At 41.0% G+C, this 21,245-nt stretch overlaps 1 protein-coding gene across 3 annotated transcripts in view; it reads left to right on the top strand.

Moving 5' to 3' along the window:
• The first annotated feature begins 8,582 nt into the window (after window positions 1–8,582).
• APTX (aprataxin) overlaps window positions 8,583–21,245 on the top strand; it is a 22,140-nt gene continuing 9,477 nt past the window's right edge. The window contains exons 1-5 of one of the 3 annotated variants that reach the window (XM_012721664.1): window positions 8,603–8,655; window positions 10,487–10,559; window positions 18,647–18,783; window positions 20,010–20,056; window positions 20,289–20,594. In XM_012721664.1, the coding sequence (XP_012577118.1) occupies window positions 18,651–18,783; window positions 20,010–20,056; window positions 20,289–20,594 (486 nt within the window). In that variant the 5' untranslated portion in view covers window positions 8,603–8,655; window positions 10,487–10,559; window positions 18,647–18,650. Of the gene's footprint in view, window positions 8,656–10,486; window positions 10,560–18,646; window positions 18,784–20,009; window positions 20,057–20,288; window positions 20,595–21,245 lie in introns of all 3 variants that reach the window. The other 2 variants (XM_004677715.2, XM_012721665.1) reach the window with 2 other exon arrangements.

Genomic DNA, 21,245 nt, shown 5'->3' with positions numbered 1-21,245 from the left:
GCCTCCTTGTTTTGTTTTTTATTTTAAAGTGTTTTGATTCTCTACTGCTGTGACAAACTGTTCCCAAAATGGGTGGACTGAAGCAACAACAGTCATTTATATCTGCAATTCAGGGAAGGCAGGGACACCTCATCTTTCTTCCATGTGGTGACTGTGGTGATCACTTGACTAGCACTGCAGGGTCCTCCCAAGCTGGACCACTCATATGCTATCCGTTGACTGGGAGCTCACCTGGGACTGTTGGCTAGGACCTCCTTTGTGGCTAAGGTGGGCTTCTCACATCTGATTTCTGAACAGGAGTATCTCAAGAAGACAGATCCTAAAGCTTCAAGCACTATCAAGACTCCACTTCCATCATACTTGTTACTGTCCCATTGCCAAAGCCAGATTTCTAACCAAAGTCCGGAGTCATTGTTGGGGATACTACATATGCCAGGTAAGCATCAATAGGTTTTACTACAGTAATAAACTTCCATAGATGGTGAGGCTAAATCTATGCATTCTAAAAAGTGTTTTTTTTTTTCCTTAACCACATATCCCTTCTCTCTGAGATATCCAAAGAGAAGTCACATAGGTGGGAGATGAAGTCTCTTCTGTATCAAATGTCCATTAGACAGTGGTTAAAAATGTTCGCTAGAGGTCCTGTAATTAGAGCAATTCTATGCAAGTAGAATTTTTACTCTCCTTTAAAAGGATGGTAGGGAAGTTTTGAGTAAATTTAATCAAATAGTGTTACTTTGACATGCAGAGGTGGGAAAAAGTGACAAGGTAGAATGGTCCCAGGGTTTCGAATAGTAGAAAAGTGTAAATAAGCAAATTTGCTGTGGAAGGACCAAAACCCTGGTCAGGAAAATGTGATTGGGTAGCCAATCTAAAGTGATAAGAGAGACAAATGGGGGGAAGAGAAGCCAGGTCAGTATCTGAAAGTTTGGCAGGAATGATGCCAGCAAGTTCAGGAGAGTAGAACAGCTTAAAGGTAAGTGTGTGAAAGGTGAGTATGTGCCAGAGCTGGGTCTGGCTTACTAACTTTTCCGCCCTATCTACCACCTAGCTCACTGCCTGCTACAGAGAGACCTTCAATATGGTTGTACATGAAGATTTGAGGATACTTTAGAATTGGAAACCATTCCCTATCTTTGAGAAACTGGTACCAAAAAAAAAAAAAGTCACTCTGAGATGATTGGGCTAAAAAAAAAATGTCACACATCTGATGAATGGTGATGCCAATCTCACATAGATAACCACAAGACTTTTTTCTTCTTTTAAGTCTCTGCTTAAAAAAGACCTTCCATAATATACAAAATATCCTCATCAGTTTCTATCCTGCTTTATTTTTTTCTGTATAACATTTATTCCCATCTGACCTATACATTTTTGTCATATACACTTGTTTCTACACAACAAACAAGTCTTACACATTGATTTACACTTCTGTCCAGGGCTTACCAGGGATAACTCTATTGGGGGGTGAGGCTGATGGGTGAAAAGTTTAATATTAATGGTGTAAGGCTGGGAATGAAGAGATTGGTAAGGTGGGAGTTAAGACAGACTGTTAGGACTTTCTCCTTAATATATTTCTAAGAAATTTTATGAAAGGCTACCATAACAGCCATGATTTGCACAAGTAAGAATTGCTGAATTGAAATAAAAGTTCTAACATGAACCGTCAATTGTGTAAATGTGAGTACTTGGGATTACAGTGACTATACCCTAAACTAATGAAAATTTAGAACTATGAAAGAGTTAAGATATGACATCAACACATTTTGGGATAAGTTAACCAGTCCTAAAAGAAGGAGTTGAAAACAAAGTGTTTATAGGTGGGAGATTTTAAATTGTACGATACAAGTTATGGATACATCAGCATGCTTAGTAAGGAGAGTATAGAACAGAACTTTTCTTTGCCAGTTACAGATATGCCATCAAGAATTTGAGAAGATGATAATTAATAAGGTAAAGTCAGAAATGTATCTATTTCATCATGAAACTTAACATCAAGAAAGGGTAATAATCACAGAAACATGCTCAAGTTTCTCATGAAAACTAAAAATTTATTTGGCAATTTAGTCTAACTTGGTAATATTTTCCCAAATACTTCCTTACTTATAGATAATTTTAAAGAAAAAGGAAATCTTATCAATGTTCTTATAAATCTTAAATTTACCCCAGTGTGCTCTGCAAATAAAATTTTGTATCATGCCATTAAAAAGTTGGGAAGCGGTTGGAATTGTTAATTTATCCAAAAAGAGAATTAGCATTTTCACTAGAAAATATTGAGGAGTGTGTTGATTGAATTTTCCCAGAGTGTCAGTAGTTTGTTTGGAAATGTTCCAAGATGTCATTGGGGAGAGGAGACTTGAGGAGGGGAGAGTATAGGGTCTGGTTACCATTCAGTGCTGAGTCTCTAGAAGACAGTGTGCTCTGTGCTTGAAAAATTGTTTCATCGCAGGGGTGAGGGAAGTTTATCTACCTACTTCTTTCTATTGGTCCCTGGGGCATAAACCTCCTCACTTCTGGCCTGTATGCAGCCAGAAAAGATTCTTGGGGCCTCACGAAATCTGTGGGCACAGTCACAGGTGCTTGCACTGAGAAGTTGTTGAATCCATGAATCTGTGCAACAATATTTAGTGTTTACTGGGTTTTGGTCCTCTCTCCCTCAAGTGACTTTTTTCACTTGGTAGCTGACTGAGGTCTGCCTACAGAGGAGACTCTTGTCTAGTTGATTCTGCTTCCAAATTACCTTTTGAAATCAGTCACTTCTCTCTTGTCCCTGCCAGCAGCCGTTGTACTATGTCAGTAAACTCTGCTGTCAACCTTTCTGTCTAATCCATTCTTCCTCACAGCAGACACTGTGAAAATCAAATAATGTCACTCTCTAGCTAACTCCTCAGGGGTTTTTCATTGAAGATGAAACAGGGTTAACCCACCTACAGTTCCTGAATGGTTTACTATCTGACCCTTGCTCAGATCTCACCATTTTCCCCCTTTCATCATCTACTCTTCAGCTCCCTTGGACTTCTGTCATGCCTGAAAGGATATGCTAAAGGCCCTGCGGTAGGGCTTTTGTATAAGCTCTTTCTACAGATCACAGACCTAGAATATTCTTCCACCAAGTTTTCACTTGTCTGCTTCCTTTTCATCTTTCTGGACCTAGTTTAATTTTCTTACTTTGGTAGCTCTTTCCTGACAGCCCTTCCAAACTGCTCTCATGTTATCCTGAAAAACCCAAAGCAAAATAAGGTTTCCTGGCTGTAGTCTCTCCCAAAAATCTGTACTTTTATTTCTGTACTTTTATTTCTGAGCAAATCTCTGGGCCAGACCACTGCAGCCTCCCCACAGTGGTCTTCTGTCTCCAGTTGCCTTTTAGACCAGGATTCTCAAGTTTCAAAGATAAAAGGGACTTTAGGGGGCTGACAGGTTATAACCAGTGAGAAGAAATAGTGGTTAACTGGAAATTGCTCATAATTTCAGCTACTTGTTACCAAAAATTATTAATTTACTGGTATTAACCCTCCCCTCACCCCCAAGAGACCAAGGATCTGATTTTTTTTTTAAAGATTTATTTATTTATTTATGCATACAAGAACAGGGGTATAGGCCAGTGGTATGGGGGTGAGAAGATTTACCAGAGGCAGAGTGGGGAGCAGAACTGGCAGATCTACTGAAATACACTGCTGAGGGGAGTAGCGGGTGAAACAGGAGAGGTCTGCTACGCCATGTGGGTAAGCTCCTTGGCTGGGGATCAAACTCATGCTGCAGTGGCAGGCCATAGCTTCTTAGTGCTGAGACTTAACCTCTTGTGTCACCAGGTAGGCCCCCTGTGTCTCTTTCAAGTGTCTCCTTTTGTATCCCCAAGTCCCTGGTACAAGTCAAGGGCCAACAAGCAAGCATGGCTTATTCACATGTCTGCTGCATGTGACTTCTCTAGTCCTTTTCTTGATCTCTTTCCTTTCTTCTCTCCAGTCTTTTCTAGCTTTCCCTCCTTGCTAGCTCCATCCTTTGGTTGAGGCAGGGATCCTGGATCCCTGGGGAGTACCCTGTTAGAAAATGATTTACAACAAGGTTTCCAAGATCACTCAGTAGGGGAAGAGATGGTGTTTTCAACATATGGTGTTGGCAAGACTGGATAGTCTCATGAAAAAGGAATGAAGTTAAATTTTTACCTTATATAATATACAACATAAAAGGGATCAAAACCTAATTTAAGACTTAAAACTAAAAAATAAGGGGAAAACATCCAGTGATATCTTGGCTATAACACCAAAACACAAGCAGCAAAAATAGGTAAAGTGGACTACATCATGATTAAAAACTGCAGGCTCTCCCTGGTGGCACAGGGGTTAAAGTGCAGCACTATGAAGCTACTCCGTCACTGCAGCATGGATTCCTGGCTAGGAAGGTGACCCACATGGTGTAGCAAACCTCTCCTGACCTGCCTGCTGACCCCCTCAGCTTGTTCTTTTCCCCACTCTGTCTCTGGTGAAGCATCCCCCTGCCTCCGCACCTCTGGCCTGTACCCAAGTTCTTATGTGTATAAATAAATAAATAAATCTTAAGAAAAAATAAGTTCTGTGCATCTTAGGGCACAATTGACAAATGGAAACGGCAACCTACAAAATGGGAAAATATTTGTATATCATGTATCTGATAAGGGGCTAATGTCTTGGGTATAAAAAGAACTTACAATGCAGCAACAAAATACCCTAATTTAGCAGTTGGCAGAGAACTCAATAGACATTTTCTCCTGCTAAGCAAGTGGCCAACAAACATTAAAAAGTGCTCAACACATGGCCCTCCCTGTTGGCGTAATGGGTAAGGTCGCAGCACTGCAAGCCAGCTGCAGTTGCTTCAGTGCAAGTTTGATCCCTGGTGCCGGAGGTGACCCACATGGTGCGGCAGACCTCTCCTGGCCCGCCCACTGCTCCCCTCAGCAATGTACTTAATCAGTCTGCCTGTCCTGCTCCCCACTCTTTCTGGTGAATCCTCTCACTGCACCTGCACCTCTGACTTGTACCCTAGTTCTGTGTGCATAAATAAATCAATCTTAAAAAAAAAAGTGCTCAACACATGGGCCTCCCTAGTGGCACAGGGGCTAATGTCTTAGTGCTGTAAAGCTATCACTAGCAACTGCAACATGAGTTTGATCTCTGGCCAGGGAGCTGGCTCACATAGCACAGAAGACTGCTCCTGTCTTACCCGCTGCTCCCCTCAGCAGTGTACTTCGTTGATCTGCCTGTTCTGCTCCCCACTCTGTCTCTGGTGAACCTTCTTACCTCCCTACACCTCTGAGCTACAGCCCAGTTTTTCTACACAAAAATAATTTTTAAAAAATCTAAAAAAAGGTGCTCAACATCACTAACCAGAAATGCCAATCAAAGGCACAGTGAGAAAGCACCTATACCCATTGGGATAATTATTTAAAAAACAAAAAACAAATTTTGGTGAGGATGTAGAGAAGTTGGAATCCTTGTGTAATGTTGGTGCAATATAAAATGTAAAGTGGTGCAGTTCTGTGAACAATAGTAGGTGGTTCCTTAAGTATTAAAAGTGGAATTATGATAGCAATTACACTTTTTTTGTATAGAAACAAAATAATTGAGGGCAGGATCTCAAAGAGATATCTGTACATTTGTGCATTATTCATAATAACCAAAATGTGGAAACAACAAAAAAAATCCATTGATAGATACATAAAGCATAATGTGTTCATGCAATCGAGTCTCATTTACTCTTAAAAAAGTAGTTTTGATGTTATAGTGACTAACAATTTCATGCTAAGTGAAATGAACCAGTCATAAAAAGACAGAAATAGGTATATATTTCTATTTACACGAGGTATCTAGAATATCAAATTTATGAAAGCAGGAAGTAGAATAGGAGGAGCTAGTGGAGGGAGAAATGAAAGTTATTTAATAGTTTTGCAGGATTAAAAACAACTGCAGATAGGGTTCACTACAATGTGAATGTGTCCAACACTACTGAACTTCATAGTTAAAAGAATTTTTAAAAAAAGATTTATTTATTTATTTATGCATACAAGAACTGTGGTACAGGTGAGGAGGTGAGAGGATTCACCAGAGACAGCGTGGGGAGCAGAACAGGCAGATCAATGAAGTGCACTGCTGAGGGGAGCAGCGGGCGGGTCAGGAGAGATCTGCTTGCCATGTGGGTTAGCTCCCTGGCAGGCTGTGGATCTAACTCATGCTGCAGTGGCTGGCTATGATAGCTTGATAGCACTATCTAACCCCTGCACCCCTAAGATGGTGAGTTAAGTATATTTTGTGATAATTAAAAAGTAAATTTTTAGCTGAAAAAATAAAACCCCCAAATAAGCCCTGAGTGGGAACTCACGGTACAGAATGTATATTACAATGAACCGTTTTAAGCCTTTATCAGTGAGTCTCGAATCGAACATTTATCAGAATAACCTGGATGGCTCCTTTAAACAAATTTCCTGGCACTCCTCAGTTTCTGAATCAATAAGCCTCAGCTGAAGTCCAATAAATTTGCATTTAAAACAAATTCCTGTAGTGGCTACTGATCCAAGGATTGCACTTTGAGGTCTACTACCCTAGGTGGTACCACAGACTAATCTCTTAATTTCTCTATTTCTGCTTGTGATCAATCTTTGGTTCTGAGTTCCTGAAAGTCTTAAGTACCTGTAGGTGCCCTTAATCATGATTTGTGCCCATGTTATTTCACTACTTTGTCCAGTAATACCCTGTAACAGTATACTAGACCTAATAGACCGGGTATAAAAACTGCCCAGTTTTGCACAATTGATGAATAGTCCAATTAGAATAGTCAAATCCAGTCTTGAATACAAGACTCACTAAGGCAGATCAAGTAGAACGAGTGCTAAAAAAAAATTTAATGCCTGGTCTTTCCCGGTGCTGCAACAGGTTAGGACGCAGCACTACAAGCTAGCCGCAGCTGCTTCAGTGCGAGTTCAAAGCCGGGCCTCAGAGGTCACCCACATGGCGTGACAGACCTCTCCTGACCTGTCCGCTGCACCTCTTAGCAGTGTACTTTGTTGATTTGCCTCTTATGCTCGCTGCTCTTGTCTCTGGTGAAGCTTCTCATCATCCCTACAACACTGGCTTGTACCCCAGTTCTGTATGCATAAATATTTAAAAAATTTTTAATTCCGAGGGAACATAAAACCTAGTCAGACTGCCAGTAGTCTCTTTTTACCTAGAGCAGTGTTAGCATTTCATAGCCACAAGCTCTGAGTAACCAGTGAGATGCTTCCTGTGTTCCTCACTTCTTGGTGTGACCCTAGCATAAATGTGCATATTAAGATTTATTTTATTTATTTATGTGTACAAGACCTGGGATATAGGCCAGAGGTGGGGTGGTAAGAGGATTCACTAAAGACAGTGGGGAGCAGAATAGGGGGATCTACTGAAATAACATTGCTGAGGGCAACAGAAGTGAAACAGGAGAGATCTGCTCCATGTGGATTAGCTACCTGGCCAGGGATCAAACTCATGCTGCATTGCCTGCCTGTATAGCTTCAGAGCTGAGACTTACTCCTTAGCACTACACCTAAACCTGCATCCTTTCTGCAGATAAGGCGAGTCTCTCTTCTGTTTCCTGAAGATCCACCCACTCTCTAGTTTGTTAGTTGGTGTGTTCATCATAGTTATTTTGCTTTTTTCTGTGAAAGATGACAGTACTCCATCCTGCTCAGGAATGTGAGTCTTAAGACTTAATTTCTGTAGAGTTGGAGAAAAATAGTCAATTATGCCTTCATCATGAAATAGGATTTTTCATATCCGCCAAGATGCTCTTGAATAACTGCAATCATGACTCCTAGGGAATATCGTGGAATTACGATTTTTAAAATTAAAATAAAAATCAGCAAAAATCTCAGCATTCTGCCTCGTGCCTGATTACTCCCCAGAAAGGTCTTTTAGTGAAGACAGCACTAAAAACAACAACAACAAAACAGGCCCTCCCTGGTGGCGCAGCGGGTTAAAGCACAGCATTGAGAAGCTAAAGCCTCTTCAGGCTGAGTTCGATCCCCGCCCATTCCGGAGGTGACCACATGGCGGGCAAGACCACTCCAGATCCGCCCCGCTGCTCCCCTCAGCAGTGTGCTTCGTTGATCTGCCTGTTCTGCTCCCCACTGTCTCTGGTGAATCCTCTTAACGCACCACACTTCTGGCCTATACTCCAGTTCTTTATGGATAACAAAACAAAATACTTAACAGGTTTCCTTCAGTAATCCCTTCAATTCTTTGACCCAGACAAAGGAAAGCCCAAGGCCGACTAGAAAAGGGGTGGGAAAGCAATGCTACCACAGGTACTGTATATGGCAGAAAAGATGCCTTTTGTAAGGTAGTATGCTGCTTCGCCACCTAGAAACGGCCACAACTAGCTGCCCAAAGGCTCTCCCGACTGAGAGGCAGGGACGGGAGCGACATTCCAGCAGGTAGACGACAAAAGTCGGGTATAAATGCCCGGAGCCATACTTAGACCAAATCCCACTGGAAAGGTCGATTGGCACCGGCCTAGAACCTCTCAGCCAATCTTCGGAGAGTCATGGGTGACGTCACTGGCGCGCGCCAGCTGGGTCGGATGTCATTCCTTGGCGCCGGAAGTGGTGGGCATGGAAGAGTAAAGTGAACTGTCTGTCTCCGCCTTCTGGAGGTAAGGTAGTCGTCAGGCTTCCGCTTCTGCTGGCGGGCTAAAAGCCGTAGGCCGGGTCCGCTACTACTTTAGAGTGATGTGCTTCATTCCCGGCTAGCCTTGCTTAGCCTTTGGGCTCTAGGAGTATCGATTTATCACTTCCTTTCGCTTCCCTTTTTCTGGCAGCATTCACTTTAGTCTTGGCCCCGTTTTGTGTTGTTTTTCGTCGCCCCCTCCCACCCCCCATTGTCCTTAGGTTGTTGCAAATTGGGCAGAATAAAGATTAGAGAGCAGGACTGCCCAGCCGAAGGAAGGTGCTCAGCTTGTTGGGAAGGGTGGTTCTTCCAGAAACGCCCCTGGAAGGAAGCCTTCACAGTGCCCTCAACAGGCTTTATAGGAAGACTAATAAAAAGCAAGCCTTTTCTCACACAGATAAGTGACAGTGGGTCAACAAAGGAGTATAATTCCCATTTGGAATTAATGTGGTCCAGGTTTGGAGCCTATTGGGAATTTGACTTATATCGGGGGATATTAGAACACGAGAGACAGAATGTTAATATGGGCAGAGTACAGGTCTCGACGCAGTCTGTTTAGATCTGTAGTGCTGTCAGATTATCTCTTTTTCCGTGTACGTAGCTCCTGCTTTCCTTCTTACTGAAGGAAGAAGTTTCTCAGGTCTGCTTAGATTCTGCTGCTTTCCCAGTCCTGCTGCTTGGGGGAGTTTGTTTGGATTCTGCTGGTAGCTGGAGCAGAAAGTTCCTGCACTGTGCTGCTGGCCCACAGTACTAGCCATGGCTACCTTGACCCCCTTCCAAACAATAAAGAATGCTTATGCGGTGATGGATGGGATGACAAGGTTCCGCATACAAACTTTGTAAGACCTCACCATTCCTGTAATTTGGGGCTCAGCCTTTTGGGACTGATCACACTGAGCCTGCTGATGTGACTAGTAAATCTCTCTCTCCTCCATCTCTGTGAGTACCCTCTGATTTCTCTGGAAAACTGCCGTAACAGTACTATTAACCCAAGCAATAGTAGTTTTGAATGCTTGATTGTTGCCAGATACTGAGATTTATATGCTTCCTCATTTAACTCTTGTAGTGTAGAACAAGTAGTGTCGTTTTACAGAGGAAGAAATAAAGGCTTAGATTAAATAACTGGCGTTAGGTTCCAGAGACAGAGCGGGGAGCAAAACAGGCAGACTGATGAAGTACACTGCTGAGAAGAGCAGTGTGTGGGTGAGACAGGATAGGCATTCTCTGCCATGTGGGTCACCCCACTGGCTGTGGATCTAACTGGTGCTGATTTGGCTGCTGCTAGCTTTGTAGTGCTGAACTTCAACCTGTTGCACCACCAGGGAGGGCCCATCCACTGATCTTTATGGAGTTTAAGTTTTTCATTAAGTTCCCATTCATCTCATTCTGTATTTACTATTTCACGGGAAACGATGTGCATTCTCAAATTTCTGCTTCTACTTTCCTTAATAAAGTTACCTAGATTTGCATATCTGTTTTTCATCCTGAACTGTCTTTTTTGATCAAAGTGAATCCCCTTATCTTTGTTTCCCATTTTTTAAAGCTTTCTCCTTGTTTCATTTGTCATCCCTGCCTTTCTGTGTCCCAGTTATGTGCAAGGTCAGGTTTCTCAGATTTCTAGACACCCTTTGCCCCCTTCCAACCCCCCCCCCGATCCCTTTATTCTGAATTCTTTTCCTCACACCCCCAAGAAAGAAAAAGTTCTTGGTTTTCCTTCTTGGCTTTGGCTGTCATCCAGTAATTCTCTTCCCTTTTTTGGTCAGACTTTTAAATAGTAACAAAAATTTTAGCTTTATTTCTTTAATTACCTTTTGCAGTCTAGACTTCAGACCTACGATTCCTTGAAACTTTACCCTCAGACTACCAGAGACTAATTATCACGCCAGATAGGTAAGTTTCAGTCATTACTGGATCCCTTTTCTCCTTTTGAAACTTGATGATACCTCCTCTGTACTCCTTTGTTTTCTAGGATAGGATACTCAACTGATTTATTCAACAGATACTTATTGTGATACAGAAACAAACAAGACAAAGTACAGTTATCTATGGAGCCCTATGTTCCTCTCTTGACAGTCATTTCTCCTGTGTGGATGGTCTTTTTTTCTCCTCTTCTGAAGTATCAGATGTTTCCAAGGCTTGTGACTTTAATTTGTCAAATTTTTTTAAAAATTTATTTATTTGTACATACAGAACTGGGGTACAGGCCAGAGGCTCAGGGGCGGTGAGAGGCTTCACCAGAGACAGAGTGGGGAGCAGAACAGGCAGATTGACGAAGTACACTGCTGAGGGGAGCAGCGGACAGGTCAGGAGAGGTCTGCCATGCCATGTGGTCACCTCTGGGGCAGGCGGGAATCGAATTCATGCGGAAGTGGCTTTAGCTTCTCAGTGCAGTGCTTTAACCTGCTGCGCCACCATGGAGGGTCTAATTTGTCAATTTAAAATTCTGTAGACACTGTGGAAGTGAGCACATCAACTAGCTTTGTTTTAATTTCTACCTACATGTTGTCAAATATAAGTTAATAGCTTAGACCTCTTTTTAGTTACCCTCACCTCTGACTTCTCTGCCAAGTAGCTTTTCCTACAAGTTCCATAAGCAGTTCAAATTCAGAGGCCTGAAACTGAATTCAGCATCTTCCCTGAATTTTCTCTTATTACATTCATCAGTAATTCTTGAAGCTTTTACTCCCTAATTATTTCTCAAGTCTGTACTCTCTTCTACATCCCTACTGTTTTGCTTTGTTAGCTCTTACCATCTTTCACCTGCAATATGGTGGGCTTCTAATTGGTGTGTGGCCTCTAGTCCAGTGTGCACGTACCTATTCACGACACTGTTCACTCTCTTCCTCCACATGATCTTTGTAAACAAATCTGTGTCAAAGTCCTGCTTAATCTATAAAGGTCTGTCAGTTTATTAATCTATTTTTTTCTCTCATCATCCAGAAGATATTAACTGAATTGTAAACTCCATTGCTTTTAGCTGCTGAGCCAGTCACGCAGGGCTCTGCTTCTTTTGCACCTGTTGTCTCTCCTTCATCTTTTCTACCTCATATTTTAGGTTGCAACAACATTGAATTATTTTTTTCTATGCACTGTGCTTTCTTCTTTCTGTATTGCCCTTGCTGTTCTCCAGAATGGAATCTTCTCCCTGATTCCTTTTCCCACTTCCTGCTCCTAACCTAATTAGACTGCTGCCTTTCACCTGAGTAACCTAGTTTATATATTTTGGATTTACTGTAGCAGAAAACCTTTCTTGACCTCTCCTTCCTCCAAATCTGTGTTGGACACACCAGCTTTATGCTCGCAAAATTCCCTTTAAACAGATCAATGATTATATTTACCATATTTGTTATGTTGTTGTGTTTTTTTCCTCATAAGACCTTTGAGCCTCTTTAAGGCAGGTATGATGTATTACACCTGTCTCATACAATATAGATTAAAGATAACCATTATCCGCACTAGAATGGCACAAGGGTACATAGTAAACATGAAAAATTTTCTTTGAATAATCAACTGATGCAGTAATGAAGAACCCATTCTTTGGAATTAATTTAAATTTTAACTGGTATACATTTGCTTCTCACATTGGTTATGTAACTTGAACATGATCCTTACTTTCTGTAAGCCTTAAATTTTCTCTTTAGAATGTGACTTGCAGTGATTAAATGAAATGATTTTTTAAAATTTATTCATACAGAACTGGGGTACAGGCCAGAGATGTGGAGGGTGAGAGGATTCACCAGGGACAGAGTGGGGAGCATAACAGGCAGATCGATGAAGTACACTGCTGAGGGGAGCAGCGGGCGGGTCACAAGAGGTCTGCCACGCCATGTGGATCTCCTCCGGGGCAGGCGGGGATTGAACTCATGTGGAAGTGGCTTAAGCTTCTTAGTGCAGTGCTTGAACCCGCTGCGCCAGCAGGGAGGGCCTTTAAATGAAATGATTTAACTAAGACATTTAGCAAGTGTCTAGCAAATACAAAAGTATAAGACCAGACTTAGATTAGGACAGTGACCTACAGAGATCTTTCTTTCCTCTGAATTGCCTGGATGATTGGGTAGTATCTGACATAGTGTTTCTTGATTCATAAAGAGATTATAATCTTATTTGGAGAGTAGAATTTACATCCACATTTAGTTTACAGAGAACTGTGAAGGTATACTGACAAAACCATATAACAGGATATAGAGAAAAGAAGACAGCTCAGCCTTTAGGGAGGAGGTGGAACTTGAAAGTCGAGGAAAAATGTGTTTCTAGCAAGGAGAGAATGCACGTGTGTGTGTCTGGGGGAGGGAGGAGAGAAAAAAATTGGGTAAATAGGAATAGTTTATGAAAATTAGTGGGAGGTAAATTAAGTAACCTCTTGCGATCAGAGTTTAACATTCTTAACTTCAAGCTTGAGGGATCTGGGATTGATTAGGACTCAATAAATTTCTAGGACTGTGCTAGGTATTATAGTAACCGCTACAGAAAGTTTTATTGGGCAACACCATTCCAGTTTGTCAAACCACTGGCCTTGGGTAGCTGATCAGGTAACGTGGCTACCTTAAGAAATAATCATAATTTCTGACAATTCATACAGCTCTGAAATGAAAGTATGAAACTGAAAAATAGTGAATTAGGATTCATTCATAGAGAATGTATGGGATTGCCCAAAGAGAAGAGTAGAGCACCCCATTTAAAGGAAGTCAGAGGCGAGCAGAGAGAAGGATGGGACAAGAATCTGGATAGGATTATCATCTGATCATTCACTTATAAATATATACTGTATTTTTGTTGTGTGCCAGTATTGTATTGAGTGCTGGTAACTTATGGATTAGTAAAAACAGACTTGACCTCCTGTTTATAGAGCTTGTAGTTTATGGAGTTTTATTGGAGGATTATATTGAAGATTCAGGAACATCCATCCTAATGCACTCTCCTTGTTCAAAAATGCTTTGTTCTTAGAAGTTGGAATGCCAGACTGAAATGACAAGGATATTACATAAGCTTAGTTTCAGAGGCAGTAACTGCTTCAGCTTCTCAAGTAGTGTTGACTGTCTCAATGATAGAGTTTATTAATGATCAAAATGAGTATTTGAACCTGGGGAATAGACTGACAGATTTTGCTCTGTGAGCCATAACTTCGAGCTTAACTTATATAGATAAAAACAGTTAGTTACTGATGTCAAAAAATAATTTCTCTTGGTGGGGGAAGCTTGATTTTCATCTATAGATTAGATCTTTTGATTTTGGAAGTTACCAAAAATTGGGTAAATAGGACTAGTTTATGAAAAGTAGTTGGAGGTAAATTAAGTAACCTCTTGGGATCAGATTTTAGAATTCTTAACTTCAAGCCTGAGAGATCTGGGATTGATTAAGTTTCTGATCTGGTTTCAACCAATGTAAGTCAAAAAGATTGGGGAAAAAAAACCTGGGGCGTTAATAGTCACATACTAGAAAAACCCAGAATCCAATCCAGTTCACTGATTAAAAATGTAAAAACCTCAAAAATGGTTAAGAGGAGGCAAGGCTGGCTGAGTTCTATCCTGGGCCAGGGAGCTAATTCACATGGCACAAGATCTCCTGTCTTACCCCGCTGCTCCCCTCAGCAGTGTATCTGCCTGTTCTGCTCCCCACTCTGTCTCAGGTGAATCCTCTCAAGCTCCTCTCCTCCCCACCCCTCCAACACACACTTTTTGGCCTACAACCCAGTTCTTCTATTAAAAAATAAATAAAATGAAAATCTTAACAATAAAGGGATATTTCTTTTAAAAAATGATTAAGATGTCTAGAATAAGGTGGCTTAAAAAAATGTTACTGAATATTATTTTTATCTTTTACTCCAAGTCTGCCAGACAGTTGCAGTAAAATTAATTTGTTTGTAAATTAAATCTGTTTCCCAATAAGCTTGGCCTGTTTTTTGTTTGTTTGTTTTTTTCACAAGTGCAGCAAGTGAAATTTGTAACCATATATCAATGTAAATTTTAAAATTAGCCTTGCTGACCTCCCAGGACTTAGGGCCTTGCCAAGTTCTTACCTTAGAACTGTGCCTCTGTCTGTGCATCTGCATCCTTTCCTCTTGAGATCCTCAAAATGTTCTGGGGAACTCTGGGACTTCGAAGGAGTGACCTTTCCTACTCTTTTCTTATAGGCCTATAACACTGAAAACAGGCTTGCAGCCTGTCTTTTCTTTGAGGGCACTTAAATCAGTCTGAATTCCTGAAAGTGATAGTCCCAAACATGACATATTTGTCAAATCTATGGTAGTACAACCATGCTTCTAATAGTTTATTATAGAGAAAAAAGACGAGTCTTAATGGATTTATGCAAATAAACACATTGCAAGAGAAATAGAAATAATCACTAAAATTTTCCACATTTTGGGAGTGTTGGGGTGAGAGGAAGCAAATTCTTCAGTTCTGTACTCAAAAAGATGCAGTTTACCATTGCTGTAGGCCATAACTCAAAAAAAGAAAAAGTTTTGTTAAATCAGGAAAAAGCCAAACACAAACTACCCAGTAATATTTCAAACAAAATATGCTTAAAATTGATATTAGTACTTCAGACCCTCCCTGGTGGCACAGCAGGTTAAAGCACAACACTAAGAAGCTAAAGCCACTTCAGCATGAGTTTGATCCCCACCCCGGAGCTGACCCACATGGCGCTGCAGATCTCTCCTGACCCGCCTGCTGCTCCCATCAGCAGTGTACTTTGTCATTTGGCCTCTTCTGTCCCCCACTCTGTCTCTGGTGAATCCTCTCACTGCTCCTGTACCTCTGGCCTGTACCTCAGCTCTGTATGCACAAATAAATAAATCTTAAAAAATTATATTAGTACTTCATAAGTTCATTTGGTCCCATGTGAAAAATCTTGCTGTCTTGTTAGCAGTTCATACTATTTTTTCCCATAGCCTTTGTGTTTTCTTACACTGAATTCAATAATAAACCTTTATTTCTAGAATATTTGCGAAAGTGCTCTGAATGATTATAATTAAAATCCAACTACAACACAACTGACAAGGAAGTTTGCTCAATTTTCTGATGTAAAAATGTTAAAATAACCAGAACCAACCAGAGCATATCTGACTTTCAAGAAATTTCACTTAATTTTAGAATACTATTAATATGAATACTCATAATTAACACGTGCTAAAAGTTTTAATGTTTCTTCTTATGTGACAGTGCTTCCCGTGAAGTTTCAACATGCCCAGTTCTCAAATGGCCCAATATGCTCAGTACTTCTTTTTCCACAAGGGGAGAGAATGGCGCTGCAGGCTGCATTAGGAATCCCTCCATGACAGCCCACATTTCTTTCCAATCAATTAAAGACTTTTGGAATTTTGGTTTCACGTGGATGAGTACTCGACCCTTATGAAACAATTATGTAGAAGTACAGTAAAATATTTTAAAGAGCAAATCTGACTTTCTGACAAGCTTAAGACAGTGCTGACAGGGCTACATTTCTTTCTAGCTTACCATTGACCTTGAAGCACCAGGTCTCTAGATTACTTTAACAATTTGCAATCTAGTTTAAGGACACTTTCAGATGAAAAGTGGCAGATGAAAGAAAATTAAAGTTGGGTTTTACATAAACACACTACTGCTAAATCTTAATTAAAAAAACACTTTTAATAATGGGCCATTTGATCTTATCTAGCTTGACCAAATACAGTTCTTTTTCTGAGATACTGCTCTCATAATCCTTCCATGTTCTTTTTAGAATCACATTTTCTTACATCATTCCATTCCCAAAATAGCAAGTTTCAATGAGATCAAATCTTTTTCTCAAAAGATATTCTTTAGGGCCCTCCCTGGTGGCGCAGCAGGTTAAAGCACAGCACTAAGAAGCTAAAGCCACTTCCTCATGAGTTCGATCCCCGTCTGCCCCAGAGGTGACCACATGGTGCAGCAGACCTCTCCTGACCAGCCCGCTGCTCCCCTCAACAGTGTGTTTAAGTCCATCTGCCTATTCTGCTCCCTGCTCTGTCTCTGGTGAATCCTCTCACTGCCCCTGCACCTCTGGCCTGTACCCCAGTTCTGTATGCACAAATAAATAAAATCTTTAAAAAAAAAAAAAGATAGTCTTTATACTTTCCATTTTTACTGAATACATCTTTTTATTTTTTTTAAAAGATTATTTATACATACAGGAGCTGGGGTGTAGGCCAGAGGTGCAGAGGGTGAGAGCATTCACTAGTGAGAATGGGGAGCAGAACAGGTGGGTCTACTGAAATACACTGCAGAGGGAAGAAGTGGGCAAGACAGGAGAGGTCTGCTGTGCCATGTGGGTCAGCTCCCTGGCCTGCGATCCAACTCATGCTGCAGTGACTGCAGATAGCTTCATAGTGCTGCACTTTAACCCTTGTGCCATGAGGGAGGGCCCTATCTACTTGTTTAAATCTGAAATCGCCTCTTCTTCATCCCCACTAATCCCCACATTATTTCTGTGTATCTCTCATTTTGAATAATAGGAACTTCCAAATTAGAAATCTTGATTGCTGTTTCAGATGTACTCACTACACAGTTTTCACCATTTCTTTTGTCTTTTCTCTAACCCTTTCATTCTGCCTATGTTCAGGACTTACTTCTCTTCCAAATGTCTTGTTTCTTTGTCTTCTACTGATATGCTACATGGCCATGAATTTTTTTTTCCCCCTAAGGAGCACAGAACCTCCACTGCTGTGCTGGGTATATATTGCACATGGGTACTATATTCATACTTCAGAAACTACAGGTTTCTATATTTGTTATGACAGTCCTTGGTATGGGGCAGTAAAATGTATTGTTTTAACAATTAAAGAAGGGAAACCACATGCACATAAAGATGTGTGTGACTGAAGAACATCCTCTTTTCAGTTCTCTGTCAAGTCAACTCCTTGTCTTTTAAAACCCAACATAAATACCCCTTCCTCATGAAGCATATATTTAACAGTTTATTTTTACATCATTTTGTACATTTTTTTTTCCATCTCAATTGTAATCCCTGTGGGTTTCCCATCACCATGTCACCCATGTGCTATCACCAAAATCTCGTGCACTTCCCTTCCCACCCCCTCGTTTTTGATCCCATTCCCCACTCAACCCCCGCAAAATGCAAAATGTCTCTGGTATATGGTTGTTCATTATTTTTGTTATTTTCTCACCTGATCCATTATACTCCTGCTATGAGTGAAACCATCCGGTATTTTTCTTTCTCTTTCTGGCTTATCTCACTAAGCATGATCTTTTCCAGCTCCATCCAAGTTGCTGCAAAAGACATGTGTTTCTCTTTTTTGGTTGTTGAGTAATATTCCATTGTATATATGTACCACATCTTTCTAATCCAGTCATCTACTTTTGGGCATTTGGGCTGCTTCCATGTTTTTCCAATTGTAAATAAAGCAGCAATAAACATGGGGGTGTAGGTATCTTTTTCAATCAGTGTTTTTGTGTCTTTTGGGTAGATACCTAGGAGTGGGATTGCTGGGTTGTAGGGATGTCATGAAGCATATTTTTAATACTCCCCACAGGAATAAGTCATTCCTTTCCTGGGCTAATGCCACATTTGGTTACTCCCTTCAGTGCTTATTACATTTATTGTATTCCTATAGTGCTTGTTACATGTATTCTAACAATCAGTATTTGAGTCGTCTGCCACACCACATGCCCCAGGATAGGGGACACCATTCAGTCATTCTTTGATCCTCAGCAGGTAGCCTAATGTCTAGCACAGAAGAATACATCCATCGATAATCATAGCAAACAGTTGATTGCTTAGCATGTATGATTCAGGTATACAGTCAACATTTTACCCACATTATCTCATTTAATCCTCACAATAGCTGCATGAGTCCTGTCATTATGACATTTTACAATGAGGAAATTGAGGGAGGTGAAGTCACTTGCCTCAAGATGATCAGCTGGTAAGTGGCACGTGCGGTGCTGCTGGCATGTGGCCCTCGAGGACTTGGCACTAGTTTTTCTCGTTTTTCAGCAATTCTCTTCTGTTTTGCCTTTCAGAGTAATGATGCGGGTGTGTTGGTTGGTGAGACAGGACAACCGGCACCTGCGAATCAAACTGCCACATCTGGAAGTAGTTGTGGTTGGGCGTGGTCCAGAGACCAAGATCACAGATAAGAAATGTTCCCGCCAGCAAGGTAACTGGTCATGGGAATGTGGGGATTGCCCTGTTTGCTTCTTTAACATAGTGATAACCAAAGATGTACATTTCTTGATGGAAAAAACCATTTTTTTGTCTGCCTCAAATAAAACTCAGGAACTGAGAGCTTTTGAAGCCAACACTATGGCCCCAGTCATGCCTGATTCCACTCTCTGAAAGTGGTAACATTCATGGTAGGGTGGGTGCAGCGATGGGAATTGTCACAGTCCATCCTGTTACACAGGATTTGGCCCAGATTCCCGCATTCTGCTTTACACAGGGAGATTTCTCCATGGGCAGTGAGACCATTGAATTCTGGAGTCTCCAGGCTGCAACCTTGTCTGAGAAGTGATGGGGGTGGTTACACATTGCTTTACACCCAGGGTGGTATTTTTCTTAATAAGACCTGCTTTATTGCAGGTAGGCTTCCCGCCTGCAGGTTTCTGTAGTGCTGGTTTTGATTTTTCCGACAGAAGTTAATCTAAATGGAAAAAATAAAAGCCTTGTTTGAAGAGTCAAAGCTCTAAGACACTGCGTCTTTTCTCTGTCCCTCTCTTATAGCGGAAAGTATAGAGGCCTATGTGTCAACTTGTCCTCCTTAGAGAACAGCTGTGGTCTCTTCCTTGCTCCCTAACTCACCCAGCAATGTTTTTTTCTTACCTGTATTTATTATGAGAGTCTCTTGAATGCCAGTATTAATGTTTATCAGTGGTCCTACACATGTTCACACTGCCTTAGCCCTCTAATATTCTTTCTAGAACATTTTCTCCAATTCTTCCGTTCAAGGCCAATTCAACTTCTGTTTCCCAGGAATGTCTCTCTTAACTTTTTCTCTGTTCATGACTTCTGAAAGTTTTAGGTATTAGTGGAAACATGCTTTAATCCTGAGTCAAGAGCTTGTGAGAATTGGGTCTCCTTCCCTGCCTGCCATGTCTGTGATTCCCAAGTAGGCCAAAGACTGAAGTGGGGGGACTTATAAAGATTCACTTAAGCTCTCTGCTGGGGGTATTAGCAGTATTAAGGGAGATTGTAACTTTGGACCACCCATGGGAGTTGATGGGATTTGGAGCTCCAGCCATAACAGGTGATTTGCTCATAGATCTTTGAGAGTGTTCCTGTCAAGTTGCCATTTGGCATGAAGTGTCATCGTGTCATAGAGAGAATGGGAGCATGTGCCTGGTTCTTTGTAGCATTTGTATTTAACTTTTTTTCAATCTCTTTCAGTACATTTGAAAGCAGAGTGTAACAAGGGATATGTCAAGGTAAAACAGGTATGTCTATCTATAATATGGATCTCCATTTTATACTTGGTGATTTTCTTATGCTGTTGACTTTGGAGTATTTGTGCCAGCCAGCAAAAACTTCTCTGTCATGTGTAGGTAACAGAATAATACAGGTGAATACCAAGCAGGGTGTCTGGTACACAATAAGTGGTTAATGCAGCAGTGGCTGTTTTACTGATGGTGTTAGTGTTATTATTATTATTTTCTGATTACTCCATAGGTAGGGGTCAATCCCACCAGCATTGACTCAGTCATAATTGGGAAAGACCAAGAGGTGACGCTGCAGCCTGGCCAGGTTCTCCACATGGTGAATGAACTTTATCCACATATTGTAGAGTTTGAGGAAGAGGCTAAGAGCCCTGACCTGGGAACACACATGAAGAGAAAGAGGTCAAGCAGTAGTGATTCTGTAGAAAATGATGCTGCTCCGGAAGCCAAACCCAGGAAAGAACTGGAACCTGGGAGCAACCCTAGCCCATGCTCTGTGCCCCCAAAGAAAGGCAGAGATGATACATCTACCAAAAAGGTGAGGAGTGTATGCTTGGTAGATGATATAATGATTGCTTAATTGTTTTGTAGACTGTAAAGCCTGGACACAAGTAGGGGGTTATTAACCATGATGAAAGAGTCACTTGTTTGTCATGAAAATCACTTGGGTAAATGTCTTTTTATGTACTTCTCTCTTGAATTCTTGAGGTTAGTCAATTGAAGGTAGGGTAATAATGGCAGTGTGTTTAACATTGAAATATTAAATGAGTCAGTTGTTTTTATATTTCTAGAAGGTTAGCATTGGAACACTTTTCACAGCTCAGTGATTCACATCTTAATGTCAAAATGGAAACTTGGTCAGGCTGTAGATGGATTGAAGAGGACAAAGAGGTGTGATTTTAGTCTGGCATGTCCAATCTCCATCTGGACACAGTCTGAGTATAAAAAGTAAATGAGAATGGCTTTTGGTCATAAAAGGCAAAGATTGAGGTAAAAGAAATCTAGTGCAGGTCTTTTGGTTTTTTAAAAAGACTTATTTATTTATGCATACAGAATTGGGGTCTTCTTTTTTTTCTTTTAAAGATTTGTTTGTGTATACAGAACTGGGGTACAGGCCAGAGGTGCAGGGGTGGTGAGAGGATTCACCAGAGACACAGTGGAGAGCAGAGCAGGCAGATTGTCGAAGTAC

This window comes from Condylura cristata, unplaced genomic scaffold, assembly GCF_000260355.1.
Source record: "Condylura cristata isolate star-nosed mole 26May11 unplaced genomic scaffold, ConCri1.0 scaffold00006, whole genome shotgun sequence".
Taxonomy (NCBI): domain Eukaryota; kingdom Metazoa; phylum Chordata; class Mammalia; order Eulipotyphla; family Talpidae; genus Condylura; species Condylura cristata.
Note: the sequence above shows the minus strand (reverse complement) of the source record. Positions and strands in the feature narration are given on the sequence as shown.